The sequence below is a fragment of the Anas acuta genome, chromosome 2 (genome assembly GCF_963932015.1).
Source record: "Anas acuta chromosome 2, bAnaAcu1.1, whole genome shotgun sequence".
NCBI classification, from domain to species: Eukaryota; Metazoa; Chordata; class Aves; order Anseriformes; family Anatidae; genus Anas; species Anas acuta.
The window spans coordinates 65499900-65521440 of record NC_088980.1 but is presented as its reverse complement, the minus strand read 5'-3'; the positions used below and the strand labels follow the sequence as shown (position 1 = coordinate 65521440).

Sequence of the window (21541 nt, the reverse complement as noted above, 5' to 3'; positions counted from 1 at the left end):
TAACTCTCCTCTTTATCACCACTACTTGACCCCCTGCCTTTGTACAGACTCAGCTGTTCCTTGGCTCTTGTCCAAACCACAAGGTCAGTGTCGGCTGGTTTTTGAGACAGTTTCCCCATTTTGTCAGGAAACATCCTCTGTGAGGGGACCCGAGACTCTTTGTTTCGGTTAATTTGCACAGTAGTAAGCAAAGACACTCAGCAATATCTATTTTAATGTGATTAAACAAGCCTCCATTCTTCCATTCCTGGCTTTAATAATTATGATTGTTTTATTTAGAAATCATTAATGCAATTAAGCAAGCCCCCATTCTTCTGTCCCTGGCTTCAGTGGGAACCATGGGCTGCAGGGGGCCAGCCTGCTCCACCAGGGGCCTCTCCACAGGCCACAGGGGAACTTCTGCTGCATGCCTGGAGCACCTCCTGCCCTTCTGCACTGACCTTGGGGGCTGCAGGGCTGGTTTTCTCATGTTTCCTCACTCCTCTCTACCAGACACTGTTGTGCAGCTTTTTTTTTAGCCTTTCTTAATTATGTTATCACAGAAGTGCCACCAGTGTTGCTCATTGGCTCAGTCTTGGCCTGTGGCAGATCCTTTTGGAGCTGGCTAGAACTGACTCTTATCTGACATAGGACCTCTCTCTCCCAGAGCTCACCCCTGCAGTCCCCCTGCTACTGTAGCCTTGATACAGATGCTAGGAGATGAGGTTGGAACTTGACACTGGAGATGAGGCTGGTATGTGAGGCTGCAAGGTGAGCTTGGAACCAGAGGCTGCCACATGCCAGTAGGATGTGAACTTTTGACATGAGGCAGGGACCTGACATAAGGAGATAAGGATGAGAAGTGGGGCTGCAACAATGAGGCTGCAAACAGACCTGAGCCAAAGCTGGACCACTGAAACAGGCCTGACCAAATGAGATATGAAGCAGGCTGCCAGTTGGTTTTGCAAGTACAGGCTCTGTCTCTCAGGCTGGGGCAACTTATGTGTGCTGTCAGGATCTAAAAGGGGGGTTACCCGGCCCATGGGTGGATAGAAATTACAACAGTGGGTTAAAATCGGTTAGTGGGACATTCCAGCTTCAAGCAGTTTGAGGGAAAAACAACACTGAAATCCAGTCCAACTACCAGAAAGAAAGAAGCATGTGCAGCATGGGAAGCTTCTCAAAGAAGCTCTCTGCTGGGTAAAAAACAGGCCCTTTTTATACCACTGAGACATAAGATGGTACAGGACACCAACAGTTCAGATAACCAAGAGATTCTATTTGTTTCTACCATCCTCCTATGACAGCCAATAGTTGATGATGTTCCTGATTTTCTTTAAGCAACACTTCATTTCTCATGCACGTTCCCAATTTCTAGGCTCAACTTCCTTGTGCCCAGGCTCCTTTTCACCTGCCCTGGGAAAAGTTGTTACTCAGATTATTGTTGTGTCCTCCTTGATGGTTTCTTCGTGGCATCTCTGGTGCTCAGATGTCCAGCTGCATGTCAAGGATGTCCCTGGATCCCAGGCACGGTTTCCAGGCCGAAGGCTGAACTCCCGACCTGGACCCCAGCCTGGCAGACAATGCTCCTGTCAGTGTGGAACAGCCATTTCATGTCAACATTTTCTCAGAACAGTCACGTTAAATCCCTAAGTGCTGCCATCAGGGGCATCCCAAGAGCCTTGTGATGTCACCAGAGAGTCACCATCACCCTACGGCTTCACAAAAGGCAGCTGGCCATAAGTGCCTGAGTGTCCAGCCTTGGTTGAGCCTGGCTGGTGGCACTCAAGAGGTTGAGGTCTTACTGCTGGAATGCGAGAGGTGGAGGTGTTCCTAATGGAAAGCGTGATGTTGAGGTCATTCCAGTGGCACGTGAGACGTCAAGGTCCTTCCTGTGGCTCAAGAGATGTGAAGTCCTGGGTGGCAGGTGAGGGACCCCAGTCCTTCTGGTGGCATGTGAGATGCTGAGATCCTTCTGGTTGCAGGCAAGGCATTAAGGTCTTCCTGGTGGAGGGCAAGGTGTCAAGATGCTGCTGGTGGACCACGAGTCTTTGAAGCTCTGCCAGCAACCCACAAGGGAGGTGCCGGGGACTGGAGATGCTTGATACCTGGTTGTCATTAGAGCAGCTTCCCAGGGAGGACAAGCATCTCCACACTGGAGCAGCCACAGGCACCATGAGCAATCCACACCAGGAGCTGCCTGTGGAGGCCCCATAGAAGAGACCTGCACCATCTGCTTGAGCCCTCTGGCTGATGCAGCGTGGCTGGATCCCTGAGGGCACTCCTTTTGCATGGAATGCATCCAGCCATGGACCATCCACAGAGCCACCTGCCCACTCTGCCACCAGCCAATCATTGCCATTGTGCAGCTGGTGCCACACCCCGTGCGAGACACCTCAGCCCACTGGCCCCGGGGAAGGTTCCAGCAAAACACAGGGCTGGGGAGGCAACAGCAGCAGTAGATGTAGTGGAGCCCCTCCAGCTGCTGGTCCCACAGCATCTTGCCCAGGTTCAGGGAGCATAGCCCCTCCATGCCATGACAGCTTGTATGCAGCTTCTCGTGGCACTGGGAGCAGGACAGGTGCAAACGGCCCCACTCCCTGCTGAGCACCAACACCTGGGACATGTTGTGGCTGTGCAGGGCCCAGCAGGAGGAGCTGGGGGCCAGCGACCATGCAGGCCACATCTGAGCAGGTAGACAGGCCTCACCTGGGGCTGGGATGCTGGCGGCAGTCAGCATTATTCTTTCATTAAATTATTATATTATTTTTCAAAGCCTCTGCCTGCAGTCATTTGTGTGGCATCATGTGGAGAGGGCTGAATGCAGCCTGCTCCCATTCCATAAATTGTTTTGGGGATGTTGGCTGCAGCTGGGAGAGGACAGATGGATGGGGAATGGCTGCAGGTGACAGGCACCTGTGGAAGACTCAGGGATGGGAATTCATTTTGGGGGTGGAAAATCATCATGGGAATGGGAAAATGCAGGTGATGGGGGCAACCATCAAGTTGACCATGCCCTAAGGGGAAAAAAGCCAACTGAAAAAGTCTCCTGAACCTGGGGCAGAAGAAAATGGTTGCCAGCCTGAGAACCAGGCCTGGGAAACCTAGAGCATCCTTGGGAGGTACTGCTGGCCTTTTGGAATTACAGCTGGGTACCATCCCTGAAGATGCCAGCAACAAGGCCAAAAATAAGGAACTATAACAGCAACTGACTATCTGAAAAGGAATAATTAGTCTGGGAAAGGTACTATTTTGAGAGACTAGGAAACATCATTGTTTATTGGTTGTCTCAGGTGAAATAAAAATTAGCATTATCTTTTGGCTGCTCTAAGGAGATGGTAACCTTATGCCCTCTTGTGTCTCTTTTGATAGAAAAAGTATTCCGTTTCTATCCAAAATGCAGCACCTCCCTTTCTCCCTCAGAACTTCCTGTGCTGCGCAAATGTTTCTTCAGGATTTCCTAAACCAGATGAACCTTTGCTGGGGATGCCTGGCTGACTCCAAATTCTGTGATCATCTTCTAAGCGAGACTTTGTTCTTTATTCATTTGGGTCCACTCCTGGGGTTTGGTCCATTCTGAGATTGGTTTTCTTAATTAGACCCTTTGAGGTCAGTTTGATAACCCACTTCTGGGATTGGTTTGATTTTCCACTTGGAAATGGTAATTTTATGAAGTACACACATATGTCCATAATCTGTCATAAGTATAGTCTTGATAAGTGTAAGCATGTTTGCCATTATAGTATCAATGTTTGCAATCCATAAGTATATTTACTGCTCTAGTACTATAGATAAGTATGTTGAACCTAGAATACTAATGTAAAGTTGCTGCTAGAACAGGTATTTTTCTGCATCTAGTTGCCTTCCTGCTTCCGCTAATTGCTGCTACTATTAATTAGTGGTATCCCATCAATTTCCACAACATATATATACATGTATTTGCTTCCTGGTAATATCTGTAATAGCCTGAGATCTCTATCCATGCTTGCCTTTAATTGCAGAATATTAGCTAATTATTTTTCAAAGCCTCTGCCTGCAATCATTGGTGTGGCATCATGTGGAGGGGGCTGAATGCAGCCCACATGATTTGTGGTCATCTGTATTACAGGAAAGTTTTTAGAAAATAAAGCCTCCTGCTTCCATGTGGACTCCTCTCTGCAGGTTGCAACTCCAGCCCAGAGTCAGCTCCTGCTCGGGGCTCTGCATGGGTTTCCTCTCCACAGGCCTCAGGAGAAGTTCTGCTCTGTGCCTGAAGCACCTCCTGCCCTCATTCTTCACTGTCTCCAGGGTTGTTTCTCACATATTTTGTCACTCTTGTCTCCCCGTTGCTGTTGCACAGCAGTTGTGGATTTTTTTTTTTTTTCCATTTCTTAAATCTGCTCTCACAGAGGTTCAGCTCTGGCCAGCACAAGTCCCTTTTGGAGCTAGTTGGAGCTGGCTCTTTTCTAACATGGGCCAGCTTCTGGTCTGGTGAAGCCCCCCTGCTACCAAACCCTTACCACATAAATGCAATACGCCTGTCAGCATCATGGCCTGCTAGTGTCAGTGCCTCTGTTGCTGGACTGTAGACCAGGAGACTGTTCTAGCTCTCTGTGGGGGGGGGGGGGGGGGGAAGATGTGGAGGTGTGTATAGGCAGTTTGGCCTGTATAGCCCCAGCTAAGGTGTCACAGGGATTTCCTTGTCCCCTCTGAGAAGCTGGGGCAAGTCCCTTCACCTGGGCCTGAAGGAGCTTGTGGATGTCCTAGAGGTCCAGGGGAAGGAATGAGATGTCTGGTAGGCTAGACAAAGCATGCTTGTGGCTGTGCAGCCTGCAGAGGGTTTGGTGTGGTTGAAGTGTTGGAACAGGCTTGGGAGTGGGCAGGTGGCTGTATCTTGCTTGGGATGTGGCAGCTGTGTTGAAGGGGAAGCCAAGGGGGGGGTGAATTCATCATCTTGCCAATAAGTGAGTTGCTTGTGTTGCACAAAGCAGATGAAATTTGTAAAGCGTGCAAGGTGGTAGCAGAATAAGATGCCAACAAGAGTAGTGGTGGGAAGACTACTGCTATTCGTAACAGAACAGAAAAGGAGACTGAGCAGCTGTTGGTTACACAGTGGGGTGCGCTTAAAACCACACAGGAGAAATCTTTCCTGTCTATGCTCGTACTACCTTAGAACCGCCCAGTCCCGTCTGATCGCGGAAACTAAGCAGGCTCGGTTTTGGCCAGTACTCAGATGGGAGACTGCGCGGGCATACCTAGCGTTGTAGGTCCTTGCATTTCGTCCCTTCTACTTCCGAGGCCGCACGGCGGCTCTGCCCCTTTTCATCCTTCCCTTTTCGGGCGGGGCGGGGCAGGCCTGGCGGGCGGGCGGGCGGTCAGCTGACGGCGCCGGCTGCGGGCGAGGCGGGCCGGGTAGGAGCGCACTGTCCGCGCTTGCCTTGCCGCCCGGCATGCTGTGGCTCCTGCTTCCGGTGGCCGGCCTGGCAACACTCCTCAGGGCCGCGGTAAGTCGCGTCGCGTCCCGTCCCGTCCCCTGGGCTGTTGGGTGCGGCTGTTAGTGGGCGTGGGGTGAGGGTCGTTTCGGAAGGGTGGGTGGAAAATGGCGTCTCTAGGAGCCTCCCTCGCAGGTGGAGGGTGCTGCCCAGGTGTGCACAGCCTTCAGCACGGCTTTTATTTCCTCCCCACGGCCGCTGGGCCGTTATTAATTCACCTTTGGAGGGCGGGAGGCTATTTCGACGAGCTCCACCGGCAGGGGTTGGATTCTTCCCCCTTTGTGCCTCGGGGGATTCACTCTCCTGCAGGGGCGCTGCCTGGGCACCTGCAACCTGGTAATACCCCCCCCCCCCCCGTCTGGGCGAAGCAGTCCTGCTGGATGCACCCCATCCCGCATTTAGCCTTACTTTGAAAGAATTAATACATTCTGAGGCCTAATTAAGAAAGCCTGGGAGGGGAAAAGGGGCAGGAATTGAACTGCTGTTATCTGCTAGGGACACTGCATTTAGCCGGTCCTATGGGACAGCTGACTCTTGTGGGGTGCCACCACAGGGAGCTGTGTTTGCACTTCTGCCCCTTCTTAGCTTTGATTCCCTTATTGTATCTTGCTGGAGCTGCACCGCTGCCTAACTGGAGGCATAGGTAAACTCTGAGGCTTGCAACATGTTGTGGAAGCTGTGCTTTGTCACTTAGGCCTTGAGCTCAAAGCAAAGTTTTGCTTTTTTCTTTATATTTGGTAATTGAGAACTATATGGAAGGCTAAAGCTGTGTGAAAAGCAGTGTGACCTTATGGGATATATTTATCTAAGGGAATTCAATGATAGTAATTATGGTTGCTGAGAGGGGTAGGGTTATGACTGAGCTTTGGAGCACTGCGAAGGTAATGAATAAGAAAGGGGAACTGATTCCAACTTGAGTGGTGTGGGAAGAAGGGTGCTTGGCAAATGTAGTTTAGGTTAATCTAATGGATTGGTTTAAAGCAGGTAAGATACTTGAAAAATATACAGTGCGTTTTAGTAATAAGGTAATTTCCTGCTACAGAAGGTTGTAGAAGCAAACAGGATTCAACAAAAAAGATAAAACATTGAAATATATCAGGCTTATAAATAACATACAAAAAGGACTAGGCAGGGGTGTGCCTTGTAAAACTCCTAATGTAACAGTTTTATCACCTGGAGTAGTAGAGGATGAGCAGACCACAGGCAGTGTCCAGGATTGCATTCCTTTAAACGACATTCCTTATTGCTGTTGTCCAGGTGGAACGTAGCCTTGTGTCTAGAGATCCATGGATGTGAACCAGTAGGACACTTCCTATGTTCTTATCTTCCTAGCTTTATTTACTTCCTGCAGAGGCATGTATGTAAAATAGCATTGTTTTTTTTTTTTTTAAGAATGGTGTTGTAACAGCTGTGAGGCCTTAAGGAACTGAGACTTGGACACACGCTTTCTTTCTTAACCCATAGATTGTTGACCAAGCAATGAGAGAAGGGGTCTTTCTAAAGGTTGGTCTAGTCCTCAAAAATACAGCAGGGACCTATCATCACAGAGTTGCTAACAGGGATTTCCAGTATAATTCAGATGTAAATGATGCTTACTTGTTTGTTTTCAATCTGGAAGTGGAGATGCATTAGGTTTGCAGAGCCCATTATGTTTTAATCCCTTTTCAATTTAATTGCATCCTGTTAGGATGCCAGGATATCCTGAAATAGGTGTCAAGTCTTAGGAACTGTACATGTAGTGGGAGTGGGCAGAAAGTGAGTAGCAAAACACAAGGAGGGTTTCACCAGTCCTACCAGTTTTGAGGGCTTTGAGGAATCCTTGTTCCCCAAGGGATATCTCCATGTACATCGCCTGCAGTTCCTAGGACTACAGCTGTATCTGTCTAGCTGTTCCAGTGGGTATTTCCCTGCTGCTGTTGTGTGTGTTTGTAAAGCCTCATATGTTAAGTAAGAATGATGCATGGTGATATGTGCTTTTGTGATGGAGCCAGATGCTTGGGAAAAAGAACATAAAACGTGTGCTAAGTTCAGAGCAGAAGCAGCTTAGTCACAGAATCTGTATAGGGCTTTCAAATACTATGATTGCAAATAGTTTGACTGTTACCAGCAGTTGTTGCATCACTGTTGTGATCTATTGTCAAATGTTTTTAGGAAGACTTAATGAGGAAATAGCAATAAAAAAAATAAGGGGGAGGAATTACTGAGGCTGGAGGGCAGAGAACTTGGAAACAAACGGTCAGAACAGAGTATTTTTGGTTGACTATTTATCCCATGTTAGGAAATTTCTTCCCTGTCTTATTTTAGTTATTCTCTATGACCCAGTATCCTTAGTAGTGTGTGCAGCCTAGCAGATCCCTACTGCAGTCTGGGAAAAAGGGAATGTATGTAATATTTTACAACGGCTGATACTGGTTCCTGGTTGCAGGCTTCATTAACCCAAGGCATCCCTTCATAATCACATTATTGTCTACTGGAGACTCCTACAGAGCAGAAGGGAGTGATCAGGAAGCAAAGATGATCTCCATCAAGCAACTGCCCCTTGAAGCAAAGGCTGCAGTGGCTGCAGGAGTGGTTTTCTTCTCCATGATGTTATCACGGAGCTATCTGGCAGAACAACTGGAGCTCAAGACGCGGCGTTGGCTTCTAAGGCTGCAGATGGCACTGTTTGCTAATTCTCTCATGTTGATAGGATCTCTTCATGTTTGGAGAAGCACAGTCACCATGTTCTACAGGTCTTCAGCTGCCAGCTCCTTCTGTTTCATGCCATGGAAAATAGCTGTGCTGATGTTTCTAGCTTTGGCTCATTCAAGCTTCTTTACATTGCTATTTCTTGTTGCAGAAGAGCCCTATTTCTTTTCTTTAGCTGCCTACACTTGCCTGGGGGCCTATATCATTCTCATCTTCTTCCTCTTTGCTCTAGGCTCTGTAGAGCAGGCTTATAAGTTCTTGACTGGGAGAGGCGCTAAGGCAGGCAGCAGCAATAAGAACAGCAGAACAGCCGTGAAGCCAGTTTTGGCAGTCATGCTGACTGTTGGGCTGACTGTCATTGGGCTATTAAATGCTTCCCAGCCTCCTACTGTGAATTCAGTGGAGATTCCAGTTTTCAAGCTGCCCTCAACAATGAACAATCTGAAAGTGGTATTGCTTTCAGATATCCACCTGGGGCCTACAGTTGGGAAGACCAAGCTTGCAATGATTGTGCAAATGGTTAAGGCTTTGAAACCAGATATCACAGTGATTGTTGGTGACCTGACTGACTCCGAGGCAGAGATCATACGACCAGCTGTTGAGCCTCTTGGAGAACTTAATTCCCCTCTGGGGACTTACTTTGTCACAGGAAACCATGAGTACTACACATCAGATGTTGGCAACTGGTTTGAGCTGTTAAAATCACTTAACATTCGGCCACTCCACAATGAGAATGTGAAGATTGTTTCGCCAAAGAGCCCTGATGATTGGTTCTGCCTGGCTGGTGTTGATGATATTGAGGCAGATGTATTGCGCTACTCAGGGCATGGCATGGATTTAAAAAAAGCTCTCAGAGGTTGTAGCAGTGAGCATGCGATTGTGCTGCTAGCTCATCAGCCAGTTGCTGCAAAGTGGGCCCTTCATGAGAGACCAGACATAAATTTAATTCTCTCAGGCCATACTCATGGAGGGCAAATGTTCCCACTAAATGCTGGGGCTTATTTTCTGAATCCCTTTTTTGTTGGCTTGTACAAAGTTGGGCAGAACACCTTTGTCTATGTCAGCCCAGGGACGATGTACTTTGGAATACCCATGAGGTTGGGCAGCAGAGCTGAAATAACAGAGATAATTCTACACTCTCCTTGAGAAGTTTCCCATTTGACAGACTTCTGCAATCATTTTTGGTCAGTGTATTGGTTCTTCTGCTTGGAAAGCAAATCCTTTTTCAGGGAAGTAATAGAAATGTGTCAGGATGGACTACAACAGGTTGTGTTAAGTCTGAGGGGAAAACCAAATCTATCTTAGGTGTATGAAACAAATGTTAAAATACTGATGAAATTAACACTTAAAGTTCGTTATTATGGAGAGTCTATGTTTAAAGACAACACTGCAGTGGAGACAATGCATGTACTGTGCATGTTCAGTAATACCTGTGGCTAATTCACGTTTCACTGTTTATTACACGTGAGGCAGCTGCCTTGTCAAATCTCAGACCAGTGAAGGAAGGTTCTGATCTCTTGCAGTGAAATCACACGTGCACGTTTTGCAGAAGGGACTACGGAGTGTCCACAGAATATCCATTCCAAAAGTCTTACACCAGAAAAGTTACAGGAAAGGAACGGTTATATTTCTTTGATTGAAGCTGGATTTCTTTAGGATGTCTTTACTGCACTGTCTGTATGCAGCATGCAGTGGGGCTCCGGGTCTGGGCTGCTTACCGATACTGTGAGGTGTTAGGCAGCAGTTCCTGAAAAGCATTTTTTTCACCATTGGGAAGCTGGGGAAGCTGGTAGTAAAGGATCAAAATAGCTGTCTTTCTGCAGGCATTTTCCTCAGTATAACTGGGCATCTAGTAATTCCTGAAAGCAGCTCTAATAAAAGCAAATGAAAAAGAAACTCTTAATGTAATTTCTGTTGCTGTTTGAGCATTCAGTATCTCCTTTTGTAAAGTCCAAAGCTGAAATAATCAGCTCAGTTTGTATTTTTGTTTATGCTTAATTTCTCTTCTGTGATTTCTCTTTTATGAGAGTAAGGGGATGTTATTTGAAAGCGATGCAAATGATATTCAGTGGGTTAATGCTTGAACTTTGTTTAACGTTCTGAATTTCAAGTAAGTGATGTCTTCTTTAAGGAAACTAAACTCTGCAGCAAGTGACTTTCCTTAATAGCATTTTTATATCAATATCCTTATAGTATGATAAGCACATAGCAGATTAACTACTACAGGATAATGAGCTATGGGGAATTTCTCTCTGCCTTTCCTAGAACGGCTTAACACAAACTATTATCACTGGGAAATATGAATTATTAGAAAATCTTAAACATTTTTGCTTTCATGGCTCATACAGGAAAGACAGGTTGTAAATTAATATGTGTATGTTCTGAGGCTGATGAAACAGTTTTCTTCTGCACATCTCCCCCTCCTCCCCTTCCACCTCAATTCAGCTATATGAAATGCCACAAACAACACAAGCCATGGGACAAACGAGTTCTATGCTTGCAGAGACAAAGCTGAGGATGGGAGGACCAGAACTGTGGTGTTGAGTATTTTCCTCCTGCCTTCCCATGTGATCCTGAACCAGACACTCTTCTGTTTTACTCTTCAGTTCCTGTTCCTGTTTTCAGTGCATGTTTTCATTTTGTGGGAGAGATGTGTATGTGGGGGGGGGGGGTATTTGAAGAGTACCATGAGCTTTGTAAGGGTGAGAAGTTCTGTAGGTGAAGTTCTCAAGTCTCACTTCATTCACTCCCTTGAACCCCACCCAAGGTGGAGTTTTTAACTACTTAGCTTTTTTTGGTATCCTATTCCTCTGTGTGAAGATCTTGTATTTTTACTAGCAGGAATACTGAGCGATACTGTAAGGACATACTAGCAAATGTGTCATGTGCACTGGAAGATGGGTGGAAGAGCTAGAGAAGCCAGTCCTCTTAATCTGAAAACTCAATGCCTGACCCAGGAGGCTCTTTACTTGTTGGACTAGATCATTCTGTTTCGCAGTACCTATAACTTTTTTTTTGTTTTGTGTTTTTTTTTTTTTTCTCTTGTGTTTATGCAACAATACATACTTCTGCTCAAGTATCCTGCAGCTTTCATATGCATTTAGCACGTCCCATTGTCAACACAGTATCCTTGTGGGATTCTTTTCCACCAGACATCTAGTTTAAAATGGCCTTAAGTAAGTAGAAAGAATCTCGATAGCTTGTAACCCTCTGTGTTACATCAAAATAACTTAATTTGAAAGCTGTGTTCTGGATTGGGTAATGTAGGGTATTCCCTCTAGGCCATAAGTCCTGGGGTTTTGGTGTATTTACAGCCTTTTGGTATATGTACAGCCTTTAACTTGTTATTTTGAGTTATTGTGTTAAGACAAATTTCTTTGCTAGTTTCCTTATCAGGAGGCTTTTGTAGGACTGGTTTTAGATGGTATTAATTTCTAGCAACAAGTTACCAGTCTTATTATTTATTTTTCCTCCTCCTGCTCTGCTTTTTATTTCTCTCCTCATTCTGTTCAAATGTGTACAGAAACCTGGCTGAAGAGATCCTTCTGACCATGGAGTACACGGATGACTTCTGCATTACTTTGTGTGGATGTGCTCCTCTTTGCATTCTCTCAGGAGCAGATGTGGTCACACTATCATTTCAAAAATGTATTAAATTCTCTCAATGTAATTTAGTTACTTTTTAAAAAAAACTGCTTCTTAAAGTTTTGTTGCTTGATGATTAGTAACACTTAAAATGTTTATTTCTGTGCCAGAAAACTTCAAAGCCTATTCCTACTTCTTTTTAATTATATATGGAAAATATCTTAGATCAACCATCTTTTTGATAGTAAGAGGAATTATTTTTTTCTAAAAGCTCTCAAAGACAGCAATCCATAACTGTCCTCTGAAGATTTTTCTATGCTTGTTCCAATTTGAGTCATATGACTGATTTAGATCCGTGTTCAATATTACAGATGACAAAAGTTGCTGTGCTGCTTATTTTTTTAAATATTTTTTGTATTTTTTTTTGTATTGGATGTATTTGATCTGGAGAACTTAACTAAAGGAATGTATATTTCTTCCTACAGAAGGCCAGTTTATTTGGGGGATTGCCTGGGCCGGGGTTTATTACCATCAGAATAATACCAGAATAATATAATCACTTCGTGAAAGTTATATTTAAGACAGTATATAATCAGTGGAGGTTGGTTTTGGAAATATGTAAATTGTGGTATAACAAATGCTTGAAATGTTGGGATTTAATAAAAACTTTATTACCAAGAAAGATGCCTCTAATGACCTTTTATTCTATACTAGTATTTACTGTAGAACATAATTATGAATAGTTTTGTTATAAATGAGGTCTGAATATTTATAAAACAAATATTTCTAAAAGGTATAAAAGCTATAAAAAGCATAAAAGGCAAGTAAACAGTGCTGTGTGTGTGGGGAGTCTGCGCTCCACCAACATGCATGCATGAACATCAAACATTCTAAATACATGTATACAGAACATTGCTTTACATAATAACCCAACTAAACAATCCTTTAAGTTCTGTAACTTAAGTCTCCATTTTCCATTCCTTTTGAACAATGTCTTGCTTTAAGTTGTCTCCTTTTCACGGCCAATAGGGCCTGGGTCAAAAGGCATGTCCAGGTCAGCAGGGGGCGTAACAGCAAAGGCCTTCGATGGCTGTAGCAGCAGAGGGGCCCATGGCGATGGCGTGTAGCGGTCGGATCAGTAAAGGAGCCCGCAGCTCCCTCACTATCTGGCAAACCACACGTTTGTGACTGTGGTCCCACATGGCTCTTTAAGGCCTCAGAGATTGCTCGCCAGGTGCCGAGCAATCCCACTGCAACCTTGTCGTTTTTAGTAGCAGAGTCCCACACCTTGACCTCAGTTTGGTCCCATATTTGAGGCTCATAAACTGTCCAATCCTTAATAAGGAGAATAAGCTGTAAGGTTACCAGGACAGTCTTTGTTGCTAAGGACGTATGATTCTCCATAATGCGCAACTGCTTACCAGTGAGAGACAGTTGTGTGCACAGGTCCACTTCTCTCAGGTTGAGCTTCTTTCCAGCTCTGGTGTGCCTGTTTCCAGCGACTTTCTGTATGAGCTTCTCTGAGCAGTTTGCTGAGTTTGGCCGAACCTATCTTCATGAGGCAAACTGCCTGTTCCCGTCCTGGTCTCTGTTCTGCCTGCCTGTTCCTTTTCATTCCTTCTTTCTGCTTCTTTACTGATGACATAACTTCATCACATCGCGTTGCCTTTTTTTTTTTTTTATCTTGAGGGCAGGCTCCCCTCTTATACCCTTCTCTCCACAGCAGTTCTTTTCAAAACAGCTTTTCATTGATCAAACAACTTTGAATGTAACAACAGCAGCAAACACACAGAAACATCCATGCCTTAACAGCTGGAGAACAAGAGACCCGAGACTGCATGGAGTCTCCTGAATCACCCTTCTTTGTTCCCTCTAAACTCTTTTATATTCCTCATGGCCTCATCGTTAAGAGCCTAATGTTATCTCAACCATGGGGCTTTCCAACCCGCATGGCCACATTCCCAAATCTCCCCCTTCTTTATTAATATCAGCCATTTTCTCGACATGAATTACTACTCCATATATAACACACCATAATAATGGTCAGATACAAGATTGAAGCCCTTAGAGACAATGATGCACTCAGAATACACTCATATGGTAAAGGGAGGCACTAGAGAATCTGTTCTGTCCTTTCTTAAATCAAGTAGGCAGCTGCTTTTGCAGCATTAATGCTCTTTCAATGTTTTTCAATGTGCATTTCTCCCAACTTTTTACAAAGAAATTTCATAGATTCACCACATAAACCTGTCAGTCATTTAACAGCCACTAGAATCTCATTCTTCAAATTTAGAAAGCTGAGTTTTTTCACCTTGCTCGGAAAGGACACAAATGTGGATACAAATCCTCTTTGAACCTCTCCACCCGGGGAGATTTCTATCATCCCATGATGATCATTCAAAGCCAGAACACCTCTTTCTCCACCCCCATCAAAACTGAGAATCACAAACTTGCTGCTCCCCCCAGCACCCCCTCCTCCCATCCAAAACCAACAGCTCTTTATCCTTTCTCTGCCCTTAAACTGGTTTTCTTTGCCTTATGTCCCCACCTCTTCAGCCCACACTTCTTCCCAATAGTAGTAGGCACTGGGCAAATTTAACAGCAGCCCTATTTTTACCGCTTTCCTGGTAAAAGTGGTTCCAGGACAGGAACAGGCACTTCGATTGCCACATGAAGATAGGTTCGGCAGGTTCGGCCAAACTCAGCAAACTGCTCAGAGAAGCTCATACAGAAAGTCGCTGGAAACAGGCACACCAGAGCTGGAAAGAAGCTCAACCTGAGAGAAGTGGACCTGTGCACACAACTGTCTCTCACTGGTAAGCAGTTGCGCATTATGGAGAATCATACGTCCTTAGCAACAAAGACTGTCCTGGTAACCTTACAGTTTATTCTCCTTATTAAGGATTGGACAGTTTATGAGCCTCAAATATGGGACCAAACTGAGGTCAAGGTGTGGGACTCTGCTACTAAAAACGACAAGGTTGCAGTGGGATTGCTCGGCACCTGGCGAGCAATCTCTGAGGCCTTAAAGAGCCATGTGGGACCACAGTCACAAACGTGTGGTTTGCCAGATAGTGAGGGAGCTGCGGGCTCCTTTACTGATCCGACCGCTACACGCCATCGCCATGGGCCCCTCTGCTGCTACAACCATCGAAGGCCTTTGCTGTTACGCGCCCTGCTGACCTGGACGTGCCTTTTGACCCAGGCCTATTGGCCTTGAAAAGGAGATGGATATGCTTTTCTTCGATCCGGGAAGAACGGGATACATAAGGCCTGAAGACCGAGTTGCTTGACAACTTAAAGCGAGACATATTGTTCAAAAGGAATGGAAAATGGAGACTTATTAGTAATCAAGAAAAGGAATGGAAATTGGAGACTGTTAAGTCATGGAACTTAAAGGATTGTTTGTTACCTTTCCTGATTGTAGGTATGTGTAGGCATACTCGGGTTTAGTATGTAAAAGCCATGTTCTATATATTTAGAATGTTTGATGTTTGTGTGTGCGTGTTGGTGGAGCGTAGACTCCCCCTCACACAGAGCTGTTTACTTGACTTTTATACCTTTTATACCTTTTATAGTTTTTTTAAGTATAAATATTACAAAATTCAGATTGAGTTGAGACTTCATTTATAACAGTGCAATATGAATGAACTGACATCCAAAACAGTAGAGAGTATTTGTGCTTGTTGAATGCGCTTATCAAACAAGTAGCTCTGCTAGGAAGATGCAGGGAATTCATTCCAGCTGTATATTCACAACCATGAGTACACGATATTGGTCGAACCAGACAAATTCATGGCGAGAACTGTTTAGTTGTAATTGTGAGCCCTGCAGTGTATGCTTTAAGAAATGGCTGAAGTTGTGCATTGACAATGTTGCATAGTTATTCATGAAGGGAAGTTTGTTTACAATGTGAAACAAATGAGGTAAATCAGAGTAAGTACTCAGGAAGCCCTCCTCCTATCATGAGGTGTATGTGTAAGGAAGGTAATTTACAGTTACTTTCACAGCTTTAAATGGTAGCTGGTGATACTTTTTGATGAATGGTACCTTTTCATTGAAGAAATCCCAATTTCTCTGCCAGTGCTGTTTGTCCCCTGAGAGTGGATCTTAGTGAACAGTTGGTTCAGGGCGCAGCATCTCTCAGCAGCAGTCTGCCATAAATGGGGTGAGTGCCTCTGCCATAGGTTAGTCTGGGGAAGAGGGTTGAACCCTCTTTCAGAGGGGATGAGGGGAGCAACAGCAGTTGGGCTGCACTGCTTTGTCTCCAGGACTTTTGCTAGTTGAACGTGGAAGTTAAAATTAAAAACACTGTATGAAATTAGGAAATCAAATGCAACCATAATAGTTTTTTTAATGGTCTTTTTTTTTTTTTTTTTTTTTGGCAATGCTTCTCCCCTTATGTTTAGTAGTATTGCAAAATTTTTTTGCTGTCACCTGGGTTTTGTATTTTGTTTAGTCATGATCATTATGGAGTACTTGGCTCTCCATTAATGCTAGGACTTGTCATGGTACCCTAGAGGAATAAATGTCAAAAGAATGTGAATAGCTTACTTGCTGTTCTTAAGGGTGAGTTGTTTTCTTATGGAATACATACAGTACAATTCCATCTTAGTGCAGCATTCCCAGGAATCAGCATGTAGGTTATAAATCAAAAATCTGCAGTCTGACTTAGGTCTGCATTGAAAGAAAAGTAAGCAGGTGATATGTACCTGTGCGTTTTCTGCAGTGGCAGTTTACTTGAGGCTTAACAGTGTGAAGTTATGACAACAACGTAATTCCCGAGGAGAATCCCCACAGTGGATACAATGATCCTTATGGGTTCTTTTCAACTTGGGTTATTCAATGATTTGAGTTATTCTTGTTCCAGATCAGTTGGTGTTATACTGTTTGTACTTCTATGCTCTGTAAGGTCCTGATTTCTGCTGAAAACCTGGCATGTCTGTACCTTTGCTTAGTCAGTAATTACTTAAACATTCATGGAACTGTTTTTGCTAAGGATGTGTCTGTGTCTATCTGTGGAATCAGGGTTTAAAAAGCTTCTGCTATGCAATACTTTTTAGTCCCTTCAGTCTCCCAGACCTCAGTGTCCTTTCAGCTCTGGGCTACATCTTTTTTGTTATATGTCCATGACACAAATAATTTTACTTATTCACTGTTAGCAGAATGTTTTAGATTACTATGTTCAATTAAGATGCTCTCCACAACTTTATTTTAGGTTTTCTGTGGGGACTGTGTGTTTACCATAGTTGTACCACCCCATTGTAGTCACCTCCTCCTTGGAGTCGATAGTCTTCAAATGTTTGTAGAGTCTTATCTCACTGAGTTGCTCTTTTTAATGATAGTCTAGGGATAGGTATGTTTACTCTGCAGAAAACTGGAGGAAGAAATTGCTGTGTGTGCATATGTATTTAAAAAACAAAACAAAACAAAACACTTTGCACTCTATCTGGTAGTTTGTGCTCTTGTCCTTTTGGACTTTGACATGTTAGTCTGGCTCCTTTTTGCTGTCCTGTTGCACAAAGAGTATGCTCTTGGCTGATGGTAGTGTCCAGTTGTTGGCCAGGAGTCTCAGTATTTGCACTATCTGCTGCATGCCACTTCTTCCATTCCTTTCACTTTACTCTTCCTGTAGTTGTACACACTATTACAGCAGAATTGTCTACCAGTTAACAGAGAGAAGTGGTTTCAATGTGAAAGTTTTTCAAAGCCATATGTGGTCTGTTGGGGATACTGTAGGGATATCTGTAGGGATACTTACTCTTGAGCAGAAGTCCTTAGATGGTGGATGGCTCTTGTGTAGTTGGGGGTCACCAGGAGTTATATCGTAGTCTACATGTCTATTGTATTTCTTTGTCACTTTTGTTTCATGGAGTCAATTTCCTAATTGCTGAGCTCTGCTCTTAGTAGGAGGCAGGCCAAGGCCCACCTTTTCGAGAATAAAATAGACCAGTGCCATTCAACAGATTTTAATTTACAGTATTAAAAGCACTTCATTTGTAGTTGCAGAATATCCAATTCAACGTGGGATTTGTTGGGATGACTTCTGCATTATTTTCTGATAGGTATGGAGAACTAACTGATTAACAGTTGCTGACTTGGTGTTTTATTTCATCCCTTCTGATCCTTTATCAAAAGGATTCCTTTTTAATGTGCTCAGCAATTAGTCTAATAAAATGCGAATGCGAAGTCATATTATGCGAAGACAAACTTAACCAAGTACTTGTGGGAATAGAAATGTTGTTTTTGCGGAGTTACATTGTTTAGAAGGAGGGAATGTGGTACTGAGATATGCTTACAGTGATAAGAAAGTTTAGCAGGCGACCTAGTAAAATGCAGACAACCAGACTCCTTAGGACAATTAGGTGAAAATCACGGTGTCAAGTCAGATAAGTGAAGAAACATTACCACTTCAAGCAGTAAAAATGTCAAAAGAAATTTGAAATTTAGCAGGCCGGCAACTGAAGGCCATGCATTGTTTGTGAAGCATCAGATAGATTGTGAACCTGGATTACCCACTCAGTGGGGAAACAGGGGAGGGTCCTGCCATCAAAAGGTATATAAACTGTGTTTTGGAACTAGTAGATGTGCTCTCTCCTGCTTGTGGGGCGCTGCCATTGCAATCGTGAATAAATTACTACTCCACTGAGATCCTCGCCTGAGCCTAAGTTATTGGCTACGGAGTGTTTCTCACAACTTAGTGCATTGTGGAGGGCATAAGTGGTGCTGTTGATAGGGTTGCCAAAGGTATTTGAGTGGAATGTAAGCTGCAATGTGTTAAAGTTTGAAAAAAGTTTGAAAAAAAAAAGAAGGTTTTTAAAGACACTTAACAAAAGATCAATAATAACAAAAAAAAAAAAAAAAAAACAAGGTCTTAGTGTTTTCCTTGTTTTCCACAAGTTACTGGAAGCAAAAGAAGTTCAGCTGTTGGTCATAGTAGTTCTTGTCTTAGTGAATTTAGGCTCACTTGAGGAGTAATCCCAGTAATCTGGAAGTTAAGGTATGTTTCTTTTGGGTCAGAGGTGCAGATTCTTCTTAATTTTCATGCTTCAAGTTCATTGTTCATAAATGTTTGTTTGCTTAGCTGGAAAAGTACTGAAAGTAGGACTCCAAAATTGTAAATCATTAACAATTTGTCATAAAGTTAAGTCCATAGTTCACTAGACTGATCTACCAAACACTTTCTTTCTTACTAGAAACTAGGCTTTTAAGCCTGCACATACCAGTGCCCTGGAGAATGTGGTATTTGTTCTTTTAAAGCTCCCAGCTGGCTCTTGTTTCTAGACTTGTGTGACATTAAGCTGGAAATCAGGTTGTATTTTCCAGCAGTTTAGTAAGTTGAAGCATCGAGTGAGAAAGTGTTGACATTCATCAAATCAGTATTCCCGTGTTGAACTCGTCAGCACTTCCACTGGTGTAAGCAACTGCAAGATGTGTCACTGTAGAGAGATGGTAGTATATATCCATGTGCTAAAAGTGGAGGATGCATGCAGCACGTGTTGGTGTAGTGGTGAATCCTGTCCATGCTGCATGGCTGACTGATGTGTTGTAGTCCGTTGGTATTGATATAGTATAAACTCACTTTAGGATAGAATAAAACTTGTGGTTAAAAGTTAGTAAGGACAAAGTAAACGACATCTTGTTATCTGTAGACCTTTTGTTATGATTAAGCATCTTGTTATTTGAAGACATCCCAGTATCTGTTAACCGTTAGTCAGGCTGAGACTTGAGATAACTTGAGTCAATTGTCTTGTCTTGTTAACTGAGACTTCCTGTTATCTGCTGACCCTCAGTTAAATTGAAAGCCAACTCAGCATTTTTACAGCTTGGAAAACAACTGATTAAGCAAAGGTGAAAAGTGCATTACGAGGAAGACCTACAGCCTTCCTCCCAAAGACCACTGCCCACATCCTGAAGACCCCGGCCCACAATTCTTGGAAGGCTTTGCGCAAGGGCAAGGACTGATAAGCTAATTAGCATACGAAGCGAGGGTAGGTGGGGTTAGGTGATGAATATGTATGGATGCTAATTGAATATTCATTGTTTCGCTGTATAAATATGAGATATTTTGTCACTTCGAACATGCACGATAGGCGGAAGGATCCCCCGTGCATCCAGCGCTGCAATAAAGAATATACCACTTAAGGAAATTTCGGCTTTGATCTTTAAATCAGTGTATGTATAGCTTGTGGAAAGCCATTCAACAGCTATTTTAACACCATTGTACCTTCTATTGTGGACGACCCACAGATGTTGTATAGACCGTTTTCAGTGTCTCTCATGGCAGAAAAAGCTTATATTGTGTAATTTTTGTTTTTAATTTTTATTTGGTACGCAGAATGTATCCCAGAGGACTTTTGGGATTGATTATGGCTGCAACTGCTTTGTCAAGGATGGACACCCTTTCCGTTACATCTCCGGTAGCATTCACTACTCACGGATTCCCCGGTATTACTGGAAGGACCGTCTCTTGAAGATGAAGATGGCAGGGCTGGATGCAATTCAGACGTAAGTAGATGTTGACTTCCAAAATAATTTGTAGTCTTCAGAGACCCACAAGAAGTAGTTAAGGGAAATGCTGCCATTGCTACTTATTTATTGGTGTTTTGTGTGTTTTTTTTAAAGTAGTAGGTGAGAAGGCTCTGGGGAAATGAAAGCATAGCATAGGTTGGGACAACAGCAGCTAACAATCTTGCTTCTTTGCTGATAGATGATGCTTATTGCTTCAGTGCCCAGGATGCAAATGTGACCTGAAACCTGTGAACTTTGGCAACTAAGGAACAGTTTGATCATGTGCTCTTTCTCTGCCAAAGGCGGTAATCTCTTGTCAAGAGGCAGGCTAGAGAGAGGACTGTAAAGATCTAATATACCCTAAATTATATTGCCCTGAAGCCTTGAAAATGTTGGCAAAGGCTTTAGTAATATTTAAAACTATTTTACCAGAAGTGTTTTAACTTAGGGAAATAGTTGCATAGTAGGGGTACTTTTTTTTCTTAAAAACAAACAAACAAAATGAAACAACAAAAAAGAACCAAACAAAAACAACTCCACTACCTCCTAAAAATAAGTTTAAATTGCTTTCAGTTGTGTCTACCCAACCATTAGCCCATCATTTTTATCTTTTCTTCTGAGGTTTAAGTCCTTATTGCAACTGGTGAGAGAGGAAAAAAAATTAGCCAATTCTTATTTTTGCCAAAGCTTCTACGGCAAGGGAAGAAGAATGGTAGAAAAGTATATAGGCACAGTCTTTTCAAGCAATGTTTGCAATTAACCATGTATAGTTTTATTTCTTTTTAAATTAATTGCAGGGCTTGGAGCTTCTTAAGCTGTGGATGTGGTCTACTTTGACTTCAGTAAGGCCTTTGACACCGTTCCCCACAGCATTCTCCTCAAGAAATGGGCTGTGCATGACTTGGTCTGGCGTAAGCTTCGTTGGGTTAAAAACTGGCTGGATAGCCAGACCCAAAGAGTTGTGGTGAATGGAGTCAAATCCAGTTTGGAGGCCGGTCACTAGTGGCGTTCCCCAGGACTCAGTACTGGGGCCAGTTCTCTATAATATCTTTATCGATGATCTAGATGAAGGGATTGAGTCCACCCTCAGTAAGTTTGCAGACGACACCAAGTTAGGTGCGTGTGTCGATCTGCTTGAGGGTAGGAAGGCTCTGCAGGAGGATCTGGATAGGCTGGACCCATGGGCTGAGGACAACTGTATGAAGTTCAACAAGGCCAAGTGCCGGGTCCTGCACCTGGGGCCCAACAACCCCAAGCAGCGCTACAGGCTGGGAGATGAGTGGTTGGAAAGCTGCCTGGCATAGAAG

The 21541-nt window shown here is 43.8% G+C and overlaps 2 protein-coding genes across 5 annotated transcripts in view; both read left to right on the top strand.

Annotated features, from left to right (window-relative positions):
- The first annotated feature begins 4495 nt into the window (after nucleotides 1-4495).
- Nucleotides 4496-12405, top strand: TMPPE (transmembrane protein with metallophosphoesterase domain). Of its 3 annotated transcripts, none has more exons than XM_068670568.1 (2): nucleotides 4496-4602; nucleotides 7876-12405. In XM_068670568.1, exon 2 carries the CDS (start codon nucleotides 7965-7967, stop codon nucleotides 9282-9284), a length of 1320 nt encoding a protein of 439 aa, XP_068526669.1. In that variant the 5' UTR covers nucleotides 4496-4602; nucleotides 7876-7964; the 3' UTR covers nucleotides 9285-12405. The 3 variants fall into 3 exon arrangements, with proteins under 3 accessions (XP_068526669.1, XP_068526668.1, XP_068526667.1); XM_068670567.1 differs by lacking the exon at nucleotides 4496-4602 and adding an exon at nucleotides 5323-5462; XM_068670566.1 differs by lacking the exon at nucleotides 4496-4602 and adding an exon at nucleotides 5534-5786.
- GLB1 (galactosidase beta 1) overlaps nucleotides 5327-21541 on the top strand; it is a 59130-nt gene continuing 42915 nt past the window's right edge. For both annotated transcript variants that reach the window (XM_068670564.1, XM_068670563.1), the window contains exons 1-2: nucleotides 5327-5462; nucleotides 20062-20231. In XM_068670564.1, the coding sequence (XP_068526665.1) occupies nucleotides 5409-5462; nucleotides 20062-20231 (224 nt within the window). In that variant the 5' untranslated portion in view covers nucleotides 5327-5408. The remainder of the gene's footprint in view (nucleotides 5463-20061; nucleotides 20232-21541) is intronic.